This window comes from Pelodiscus sinensis, chromosome 4, assembly GCF_049634645.1.
Source record: "Pelodiscus sinensis isolate JC-2024 chromosome 4, ASM4963464v1, whole genome shotgun sequence".
NCBI lineage: Eukaryota > Metazoa > Chordata > Testudines > Trionychidae > Pelodiscus > Pelodiscus sinensis.
In genome coordinates this window covers 28,151,318-28,163,254 of record NC_134714.1, presented here as the reverse complement: position 1 = coordinate 28,163,254, position 11,937 = coordinate 28,151,318, and the positions used below count along the sequence as shown (strand labels likewise).

Sequence of the window (11,937 nt, the reverse complement as noted above, 5' to 3'; positions counted from 1 at the left end):
GTCATGGTTAGATATAATCAAGCTTATTGAATATCAGTTAAATATGTAGAGATATTAAAACTGGTTTCTGAATGAATCACAGTAACTGTGAGAAGTTATCTATGGGCTTTTCTAAGCAGGCAGATTTCAGGGAACAGCCAAGCATGCACATCTGGATTAATACAGTGAATTTTAAGAGCTCAGAGCATGTCAATGAGCCGAGAACTATGATGAACTTGCTGGACTCCCCACATCAGGCCCAAAAGGAGCCCTTATATTTCATTGGGTAAATGGGTTTTCAGCTGCAGAATAGCAACTAAACTAATGGACAGTAAAGTCTCCAAATTCATTATGACCATGAATACAATGTAACAACTTATAACCCAAAATCCTTGCATGATTTCACTAAGAGGTGTATTTAGCGGAGTACTGGCAAAACGTTTTTCAAATGTGAAAGTAAATATATCTCCACCCAGCTAAAATAAATATCAAATGTGAAAAGAATGCTGTTGCTATTTAATTTTAGTCCTTAATTATTATCTGGCAATTCCCATGATTCCCAAGCAGCAAGAAAGATTTTTCAGTGCAACTCATTGGTTTACAGATTCCCATTTGCTCCCTTTCATTTATTTGTACAACTGAGTGTTTAAACCGTATCTCCTCTCAAAGTGCTCTTGTAAGTCTCCTTTACACTATGGGAGATCTATGCATACACCATGCACAAAATATTTCAGGTTCTAGACATGATCATGCTGAGTAATCCCAGAGCACCAGTATATAGCAGAGCTGGTAATTGTTTTGTCTAATGGAACACTATATAGATATCTGCAAGTGTCACTTTTTGGAGAGACTGGTGCTTTTCTGAGGACTTAATCAACTCCAGTGTCTATAGGATTAAGTTGCAATAAATTGTGATTCTAAGAGCACTGCAATTTATGCAAAAGAACACTGTATAATGATTAATTCGTGGCTTTATTAATTAAGTTAGTAGCTTTATTTTCAGCCAGAAATACTTGGCTATAGTAAATGTAACAGCAATGCAAATAAGCTATATTGTGGCTTAAAGATCATGACAGCTCTGCAGTCTTGGTGCTATCAGGAGAATATGACTTTTTTGTGTGTTCTTAGAACATTTTTCCACTCAGAGAGAGGATAATATAAATAGAATTTAATACAATCTAAATTGCTGGTTGGAATCAAAGAATATTCTATAAATAGGTGTGCAGCACAATAGCAATTTTCTACCTCATTGTACTGAAGTAATGGAAAAAACTGTTGAAAGCGTCTGGCTACCGAATCAATTACAATTCATAAATTAGACTAAAGCTTTTTTCCAAAGGCTTGGGCTGAAGTCTGAACTTGGAGGGCATGGAGATCCTACTAACTTCCAAGCATGATCATCCGTGTGTAGAATTTGGCCCTTTGAGCCCTGGTTTCAAAGGGGCATCATCTTGGCCCATCAGATAGTATGTGACATCTTGTACCTAAAGAACTTTGGTGCATGCAATTTTGCAAGCTCAAACATATTAATTTATGAACATGTTTGCATGCAGCCTAAATGGTCAAGTGCTGGTCTAACATGCATGTGCAAATAGTTCCTAAGATCAAATGTATATAATTTAAGAGCTACAGTTTTCCTTTAAGATTCCCTGACTCTGGATTCACTGTAAATGGGTCAGGTAGCATGAGCATGGAGGTGTGAGCACTAGCTATTGCCATGCATGTAAAGAACTCCACCAGTACGGATTCCATTGTCTGAATCTGAAGCCCAATTGTGCAGATGTCACTGACGTGAATAACTGATTTTTCAGCTTCATGGCCAAATTTCTCTCCCCAAAAGACATTTCAGGTTTACCAAAACCACAAATTCTTTTACATTTTCAGCAAACCAAATGTACCGAAGAAAGCACATTTAGGTCAAATTAGAGGTTTTTCAAAAAGAGTTTAAATTTTTCAAGTAAAATTCAAAATGTAAAATTGTTTTGAATATAAAAGGCAAAATGTTTCATTTAAAAATATCAAAATGAAATATTTTGACATTTTCAGAATTGTTGTTTATTATCAGCCAAAAAGTTTTACCCAGCTCTAAAGGTGTTAAGAGGCGTAGCCATGTTAGTCTGTAACTTAAAAAAAAAAAAGAGTAGTTCTGTAGTACCTAGTGCTGTGTCTAGACTAAATCCCTCTGTCAACAGAGACACATAAATGAGGCACTTCGAAAGCGCAAATGAAGCGGGGATTTAAATATCCCACACTTCATTTGCATAATCACGTCATGGTGCTCTTTAAAAAAAAACGCCATTTCGAAAGTAAAACCGCGGTCTAGACGCAGTTCTTTTAAAAACGGCAGGCTTTTTCAAAAGATCCTGTAAACCTCATTTTTTACAGTGCCTCATTGACATCCCTCTGTCGACAGAGGGATGTAGTCTAGATACAGCGTTAGAGACTAACACAAATATATACAGGCAGTCTCCGAGTTATGCGGATCCGACTTATGTCGGATCCGCAGTTACGAACGGGGTTTGCTACCTGTCTCCCTGGTCTGCTGGAGATCAGCAGACCAGGGAGACAGGAAGCAAAGCCTCTGAGGACGCCGGCAGCAGGACAGCCGCGGCGCGCCTGGGCTGTCCGCTGCCCGCATGCTCCGCGGCTTTGCTCCACGTCTCCCCAGACCAGGGAGACTGGGAGCAAAGCCGGGGAGCACGCGGGCAGCGGACAGCCCAGACGTGCCGCAGCTGCCCCGCTGCTGGTGTCCTCAGAGGCTTTGCTCCGCTTTGCTCCCCGTCTCCCTGGTCTGCTGGTCTCCAGAAGACCAGGGAGACGGGGAGCAAAGCCGCGGAGCACGCGGGCAGCAGGACAGCCGTGGCGCGTCTGGGCTGTCCCGCTGCCCCCATGCTCCGCGGCTTTTCTCTGGACGCCTGTGGTACAGCAGCTGGGGCGCTGCCGGTTGGTCCTGTAGCGCCGCTCTGGGCGCTACTGGACCAACCCGGCAGCACCCCAGCTGCTCTGCCCCAGGCGTCCTGATTCAGCTACTGCTGGTCAGTTTCAGCAGCGGCTGAATCAGGACGCCTGGGGCAGAGCAGCTGGGGTGCTGCTGGGTTGGTCCAGTAGCGCCGAGGAGCGGCGCTACTGGAGCAACCCAGCAGCACCCCAGCTGTTCTGCCCCAGGCGTCCCCAAGTCAGCCGCTGCTGAAACTGACCAGCGCTGACTACAGGAAGCCCGAGGCAGAGTTGCTCTGCCCCGGGCTTCCTGGAATCAGCCGCTGATCAGTTTCAGCAGCAGCTGACTTGGGGACGCCTGGGGTTCTTAAGTTGAATCTGTCTGTAAGAACTGGCGTCCAGATTCAGCCTGTTGAAACTGATCAGCGGCTGATTCCAGGAAGCCCGGGGCAAAGCAACTCTGCCTCGGGCTTCCTGTAGTCAGCCGCTGGTCAGTTTCAGCAGCGGCTGAATCTGGATGCCAGTTCTGACTTACATAGAGATTCAACTTAAGAACAAACCTACAGTCCCTATCTTGCACATAACCCGGGGACTGCCTGTATATAGTATCATGAGCTTTTATGGGCAACACCCACTTCCTCAGACGAGACTGAGCTTACAGAGTCACTGCCCCTAACTGACACCAACTCCACAAAGGACCTCATTTACATCTTTCTCACACCAACATAAACTGGAAGTAACTCCTCTAAGATCAATAAAGTTACACCAGCATCAAACTGGCGGGAAAGCAAGGTCAGGGCCTAATGCTTGAGCTGATTTCCATTAAAAGCAGAGAAAACTTTATCTCCACTATGAGATAACTGTATTGCTTTCTTTACTTACAAAAACGAATTTGCCTGTGATTCCTAGCGAAAAACTCCAAGATTTACAGCAGAAATATTAAAGAATAAATTCAACACAAAACCCCAGCAGCAAAAGTGTGGTTCTAATTTAGATTTTTTTAAACCTGCCACAACACTGAAACTTTAAAATGACATGGAAGTTATTTACATAAGACCCTCTGTATGGAAATAATTTATTTAATGTCCTCTACATTTGTATTGCCAATGCTTGAGTTCACCAATGGATTTTACAAAAACAATCCAGACCAGAAAAGGCCAATGCTCAAAAGTTCTTGGGAGATTCTGTAATTTTCACACACAAAAAAATCCTAACCATTTCCTTCTTGATCTTCACCTTAACTAATTTTTCCCACTTGCTATAGTTCTTTTTCTCTCCTGCCTTTCATACTTTTACTTCATTTCCTGGCCATAACACCCCTCAAAGAAGTGGAATATAGCTATGCTACAGAAATTAACACATCTCTCTCCTGCCCCAAGAAGCACATGGCTCAGAGCTTAGATGATTAAATCCTTGCTGCACAGAGCAGAATTTGCATGGCTCTTGTAATCAGTTAGGAGGATGTGTCTCTCTTCTCTGCTGGAAATAACGGTTGCAAAGAAGGAATTCATTTGCTGCATCACTTGTAAATTATAGTTCTTTTCCATCGGTCTCCTTTGCAAAGGAGGACACAGCTTGATGCCTTCCTTTTCTTCCTGTTTATATTTAAACCCCTTATTTGTCTCTCACAATTTCCTCTTTTTGTCACCTTTCTGCTTTAAGTCACCTGTCTCTTCTCCTAGCTCTTAACTGCCAGTTTTTAATCTGCATCACTTCAGAGCCTCCTCTGCTCTTCCTTCTGCTGCTTTCCTTCCTCTCTCCCTCCCCCAGGGCTCTTTCTAATTTCCCATAGTTATACTAGTTGCCTGGAAAATGTACAGAAATAACTGTTTCATTTTTCTGGAGCTGAATTTCAAAATTTCAGAGACATTTTTCATCAGAAAGCATCTCCTCCATTTGAAACATTTTGACTAGCTTTAGCAATGACCTAGCTCCAGTGCAGACCTGCCATGAGCAGCAGACAGCAATGTGAGTGAGGTTAGACAACATGTTTGTTAGAACACCAGTGTTCTCTATTAGAGCTCCCACCATCCTTGCCAACCCCGGTCTCACTGCAGATACAAGAAGCACGAAGAAAAATGTTTTGCGTAGACAAAGCCTTTCTAACAGTGAGAGCTTCTATGGGGGAATAGTCTCCTCAGAGAAATGGTGGTGGCCCTTCACCTGGACATTTGAAACTGGACAGGGCAATGTACAGTGGGGAATAATCCAGCACAGGCATGAAGATTTCTAAATCAGTGGTTTTCAACCTGTGGTCGGTGGATTACTGGGGGGGTCCATAGATGATGTCTAAGATTTCCAAAGGGGTCTGCACCTCCATTCCAAGTTTTATTAGGGGTCTGCAAATGAAAAAAAGGTTGATAACTACTAAACTAGATGCACCCTAATAGAGATTGTTCTTTTCTACATTCTTGCATTTTACCTTTCATAGATTTTTTCAGACCCTCTCTTCTCTATCTGAATCCACTTCCTTACCTCTCTCTTCCCCCACTCATGGCTTCTTTTCCATTCAGTGCTCGTTACTGTCTTCTCCTTCATATGCTACCCATTCTATCAAAAAATGTTTTAAAGATTTTTGGGGACTCTCAAATCTGAATTTGGTTTTTCTGTTCTTCATAATTATGGACACAGTAGGCAGGAATAACAGACAGCACACAGGCAACCAATGGAACCCTTTGCCAGAGGATGCTGTGGATGCCAAGACTATAAGAGGATTGTATCTCTAGCCTCTATTTGCCAGAAGTTGGGAATGGGCACCAAGGGATGGATCACTTGATGATTACCTGTTCTGTCATTCCCTCTGGGGCATTTGGCATTGGCACTGTTGGAAGACAGGATATTGGATTAAATGGACCTTTAGTCTGGCCCATTATGGCCATTCTAATGTTCTATGTAATCATCATTATACTTAATGAAATTGCTCTGTAGTTAGTGCACAATGAACATCAAATTATATAACACATGTAATTATGGGTCATACTCGACGTCCCGAGTATTACAATAGGAATAGAAGCTTTGCATGCTCTGTAGAATGTGGCAGAATGCAATTAACCTCCCCTATGTTTTATAGTACAAAAAGGTGATTCCCCCTACAGCTATACAGTAATGCATATCCAATATATAACTGATATTATTTTGATATGTGTTTGGAGAGAGACAAAAAAGTCAGTTGCTGCCACCTGGAATTCAAATTTCACTCAAAAAATAGCCAGGATAGAAAAAAGTAGCTAATATTTTTGACTGGAAGTTTGACCAGTATGACTCAGGATAAAAATTATCAGAAATAAAGGAGGTGAACCAAAGAAGTGCCACCAAGTATTTGAAACAAACCTCTCTCCCCTCTTTGCACAAGATGCAGGCTCCAATTAAGTAAAACACCACCAAGAAATGGTTTCCTCATAATAATGCTGTGAACCACATTTACATTATAAAGACTACTGAATGCATACATTTTTGTTAAAAAAAGAAGAGCTGATGAAAACAAGCACAAGACCAGGTTAAATTATGACAATCCTCAGTGTCTCAGACCTCAGATTTTTAAAAAACCTGTAGTATAATTATGCTTGATGCAATTATACAACATCATATTTTGTTAGCAAACCACTGGCATAATAACACCTCTCAGTAAGGAATCATTTTTATAGACTGCATTTGTTAATGCACTTCTGTGCTATGACCATTTTGTATGCTGATGCTGAGATAAGCTGTATCTCACTGCTCAGAGCACGTGGTGTATCTCAGAGCAATTTCTGTTAAAAAAGCATTCATGTGGATGATCTCTGTAGTTTAAAAGAAGGAACAAGATCATATTTTCTCCTTCTGCATAATTCATTGCTATACAGAGCTTTATATAGCTGCACAAAATAAAATAAAAATGATAATTTGGTTCCAAAATGATTTCACTAGAGTGAGGTTTAGAAAAATGCCTTATTATTTTCAGTTTGCTTTGCTCAATTCTACCTCTCCGACTTGAATGATCAAGGACAAAACATCAGTAAAAATTGGGAGACTATCACAGACGGCATTTGAATATACTGTAGGCTTGGTTTCACACACCCAGACATCAATGGGAGGTTTGGCATTTGCATCAGTGGTGACAACAGAAAAGCAATTGCAACAGAAAACCTAGCTACTGATCCTGAACAGAAACTTTTCCTTTTGCTAAGGCTAAATGGCAAACAGTGTATTTAAACATGATTCCATTTCATCTCAGGTCTCAGTGACAATTTTTCTGGCACACAATTCCATGGAACATCCCTTCTTTTCTCATGCTCACTTCGATTTCAGTTATAAACAACAAGAACTCAGTTTTTTAAAATATCTGCTATGCATTGCTGAAGCAAAGGTGGAAGCAAAAACATTACAGGATTAGACCAAAACAGTGGAGTTTAGATTTTTTTCCATTATAGTTATATACACACACTATATATATATATATATAAAATAGATATATACACACACTCATAGTATAAATATATTCATACAATCGTGTAAAAATATTCATTTAGCTTTAAATGTTAATACCTGATTTATACGGACTAACCTTACGCTGCATGTTTTGACCATGTTTCCAGTCAATCTGGTGGTCATGTTAAAAGCCTTAGATTTAGAGGCCAAGCAATAGTCAAGACACCAAAAGGAAAAAGCAGCATCGATGTCCAAGCCAGTCACCTCTTGCCACGTGCCTGTCATGGAGTTAAGTTGGAGGAGGGCCTTCATATCTCAGCATCAAGTTGAAAGAGCGGGCGAAGTTGTTGGCAAGCTTGCAGCTCTGGGTCTCTTCCACGAGAGGGAGCAGAAACGCCAGGAGCAGCAAAAACAGCAAGAGAATCTGTAGTGGCAGTGCTGCCCAGCACACACGGTACAGGAAAGAACACATCCCCCCTGGACGTCTCTAAAAACAGAAACATCAAATAAGGATAATGGATTTATTGAGCATATTAACAAGAAAATGACAACAATAACTAGGGGAGATGGACAGGGCAGAGAGTAAAGACACCTCAAACATTTCCTAGAATCAGTGATTAAGGAGATGGAAAAGACCTTTTATCCCACCTTGTTCAGTGCAGCACTGATATATTCCTGCATGTTCTGTACAATTTGACTGATTCATGTAAAGGCCCTTGAACTACTTCTCTTGGGCTAAGAGGTCTCAGTGCTTGGAATTATTTTATTGAGAATTATTATTTGGCTTCACTGGAGGAAGAAAACGATGATTCTTAGTGTCAGGTTTCTGATTATTAGGAAATTATAAATGCACGCTCTCATACACACACACTAAACTGCCAACTAGTCTTCTCCTAGGGAATGCCAGAGAGAAAAATTCTATTTAGCAGCTAATATGTCACAACAAAATGAAAGCTTTGTTACTGGGAGAAGCCAAATAGCCTTAGGCTTTAACTCAGCAGAAGAGCTTCATACATACACTGTATTTAATTCATTAGGGCCAGATCATGCCGAGATTTGATTTGGTTGGTCTCCCAATGCAGTCTGATCCTTGGGCTGTCTCTATTTATTGATGACCTTCCCCACGGGTAGAAAAGGCTGGAGAAAGCTTCCGCCTTATTATAGCCAATCCATTGCTTCTCATGCTTTGCCAGACAAATTTTATACTTTGCAAGATGCAACAGAAATGGCAAGGAAAAGGGAGAAGCACAGCAGATGGTGAAAGCTGACTTTAGCATGAAGCACTCCTTAAACTCACATTTGCTGCTCGGTGATTATTCATTATAATAGGGTTCCACAAAAGAAAATGAAGAGCCACATTCTGCTCACTTATGCTGGTGTAAATTGAGAATAATTCTATTGACCTCGAAGAGTTGTTTTGGATATATATAAATGTTACAGAAGAGAATTTGGGCCTGGTACTTCAGGAAATACTCATTCAAGTGGAGAGTTCATAGTGGCAGGATTCTTGGGGTGTTTTACAGATCTTATTCACACCCCCAAAATGTTCAAGACTTATCAGCTTTCTCTGAGAGAGCACAGAAAATATAGTTAAAAAGTAGCCAGAAACTTGGATGAGGCAATTTCTTCAGCAGCCATGGATTTACATCGGCAGTATAGTAGTAATATTTACCATCTACCCTCTATCAGTCATTTCATGTTTTACAAATTAACTAATTAATTCTCACAACCCAAGTGTGACACAAAGCCACAAAGGAAGCCAGTGTTAGAGCTGGGATTAGAAATTCAAACTGAGAGTTCCTGACTCCCATTTATGCTCAGATTAGTAGGCAATACCTTCTCCCCACAGTGTTACCAAGAGACAGTGCCCTGTGAACTGCACTAGCAGAGAAGACAATGTCAACAGACTAGAACATCATCACACAGTGTTTTGCATCTATCTCTATTAGATATTTTGGAGGTGTCTCTTCCCTTGGTAACTAAGCACCTCAACCTCTTGCTGTTAATATATAGAAATTGCCAAGGTACACAACCCAAAATAAGAGATAGTGATTCTGTAAAAATATTCTTCCGTTATGGCTGATTTATTTCTACTATATCAAATGACTGATGAAGATCTAGTTCTTGGATCTGGCGGATGTTGAGGCAATAGAGTAACAGCTGTTGGTTCTAGCATTACTGACGTGCTGCATTGTGACTGGGTTAAGGCCTGATACAAATTCCGCTGAAGTCAGTAAAAATTCCCAGCACTCTGTGAATATGTTGGGTGCCTCAGCTGCTTGTGTTCATCTTTCGCTTTGGCTGAAGTACTAGAAAAAACAGAGTCTAAATTAAGGTGTTCCCCGAGGAAACGTCACTGTGCACAGCTGGCATCTAAACACAAATCAAAACTTAGCAATCCTGATGGCATTGTAGGAGCCATTTCTACATATGGATGTACCATTCTTGACTATTGTGTCCAGTGCACTAGTCACAACTGGGTGACCAAATAGTTCTTTCCCTTCTATTACTCCTATAAGGTCAAATCTGAAGTCCTTATTATGCTCTTAAATGAGGAAAGGAAAGACTGAATAAAAACTGAGCTAGGGAAGGGAATTCTGCACAGTTACGTTGAATAGTCCCATTGGGTGCATCTACACAGTACTCTTAGCTTGAAATAAACTACTCAGTTTGCTCTTGTATATCAAAAGCTTGGTCTTCGTCTTTCACTAACAGAAGTTGGTCTGATAAAAACTATTATCTCACCCCCTCGTGTCTTTTGTATTCTGAGACCAACATGGCTACAACAACACTGCAAAGAGTGTTTTGCTATAATTATTGCTCTTCCTCTAACTTGGTTTTGTCCACAGTCCAAAATACAGAAGAATGTTGTCTTAATTTGTCTTAATAAGCTAAGAGATAGTGGCATCTTAAACCACTGCCTGTCCAGCTAATGGCACAGTACTTATCTGTGAGTTTAATTGCTGTGCTGCTACTATGTGCCAGACATATCAGACAAAAATAAATGCACCTCCAGAGCTGCCCTACATATCAGGGGTCCCATGAGGGGACAGAGAGAACATGTGATCATATAATTAAATACTGTATCATAATGCACAAGGAGTCTGAACTAAGTTTACACAGACAATATTAATTCTGGCATTTCCTAACTGGAGTGCTTGGCTTTTGTAACCTTAACATTCTTTTAAAACAGGAGGGTGGGGGATGTGCATGGACATGCAATGTCTGTGGGGAATTTTGAAAGCTGCCCAGTTTGTAAGTAGACAGGCAAATCCCAGGGCTTGTGATTCGTCCCATGCACTAAGAAATACATAAAATTGGCTGGACTATCAGCCAGAATCTTTGTACATGGGTCAATTTAAAAATCACAACAAGAAATAAACCTGCAGTTTATGCTCGAGTTTCAGAGGACATTGACGACATTTCAAAGTTTCTGCTGCAAAGTCACTTAAAACTAAATGCACTGCCATATGTCACTGTGACACAAATGGGTTTACAACAGCCTACTCTACTGACAGATTTGGCACAATGTGCACTGCAGGTAATAATGCCACAGGCAAAGTGGTGACACTGGATCAGTTAAAGCAGCACTGTGGATAAGAAAACACTGCCTTCTCCAAATATTTATACATAGACACAAAAGTTTTGAAATTGGCAAACTCACGATCTGATCAATAGAAGCTTTGTTTCTCTCCCCTCCCCCTACCTTTTTTTAAAGTTTGGGGATATTTGACCCTTGATCAGAGTTTAGGTAGCAGTGGGGAAGATTAATAAACACACTTGCAGGAAGTGAGCAGAAGGTACGCTGGGGCATCTAGCAGATAACCTGTAGTACTGCTACAAAACTGAAGCCCAGTCTCCCATTAGAATAGCACAGGGGCATGTTTCAATATTACCAGTAGTGTGTCAGAGGCCAGGGAGTGAACAGAACAGGCTGTACTCTGATCTCTTAGAAACCAACTAGTTATGCAGAGAAAGTTGGTTGAGATAATTAGATAACCAGGCTGGGTGGGACAAAAAGCCAATTACCCTATTAACACAAGTCTGATAAAGAGGCACAGGAAGGAAGTGCCAGGGAATGGGGAGGAAGGAAGGAAGGGCTAGCTAAGTCCAGGCACACTGAGTATATCTGCACTGCAATTACGCATCTGTGGCTGGCTTGCACCAGCTAACTTGGACTACCAGGGCTCATAGTGCCGGGCTGTTTAATGACAGTATAGATGTTCCAGCCCTACCTCTGGGACCCTACCACCTGGCAAGGTTCTAAATCCTGTTCCAGCCTGAGCCCAGATGTCTACAATGCAATTAAACAATACAGCACTCCAAGTCAGCTGCCACAGGCCAGTCATGGGTTTTTAATTGCAGCGTAGACATATCTACAAAGGTCTCCCAGACAAGCAACCTCTGTTCCCCTGGGTCTTGATGAGAAAGCCTAAAGCACGGAAACAAAGGTCAACAGTTGCATAAGGACTATGATGGTATTAGTGGAGAGAACTCAAAATAAAAACACTGTGAATGAACAACTTGTGAGGAGTCTGTGCAGTCTTTGTCTAGTCCAGCAACATCTGTGGTCCAGCATGATTTTATTTAGGGAGATATCCACTTATCATAGGT

The 11,937-nt window shown here is 41.2% G+C and overlaps 1 protein-coding gene across 7 annotated transcripts in view; it reads right to left on the bottom strand.

Moving 5' to 3' along the window:
* Nucleotides 1–5,448: 5,448 nt before the first annotated feature.
* SYNE3 (spectrin repeat containing nuclear envelope family member 3) overlaps nt 5,449–11,937 on the bottom strand; it is an 84,985-nt gene continuing 78,496 nt past the window's right edge. For all 7 annotated transcript variants that reach the window (XM_075926635.1, XM_075926633.1, XM_075926636.1 and 4 more), the window contains one exon: nt 5,449–7,810. In XM_075926635.1, the coding sequence (XP_075782750.1) occupies nt 7,613–7,810 (198 nt within the window). In that variant the 3' untranslated portion in view covers nt 5,449–7,612. The remainder of the gene's footprint in view (nt 7,811–11,937) is intronic.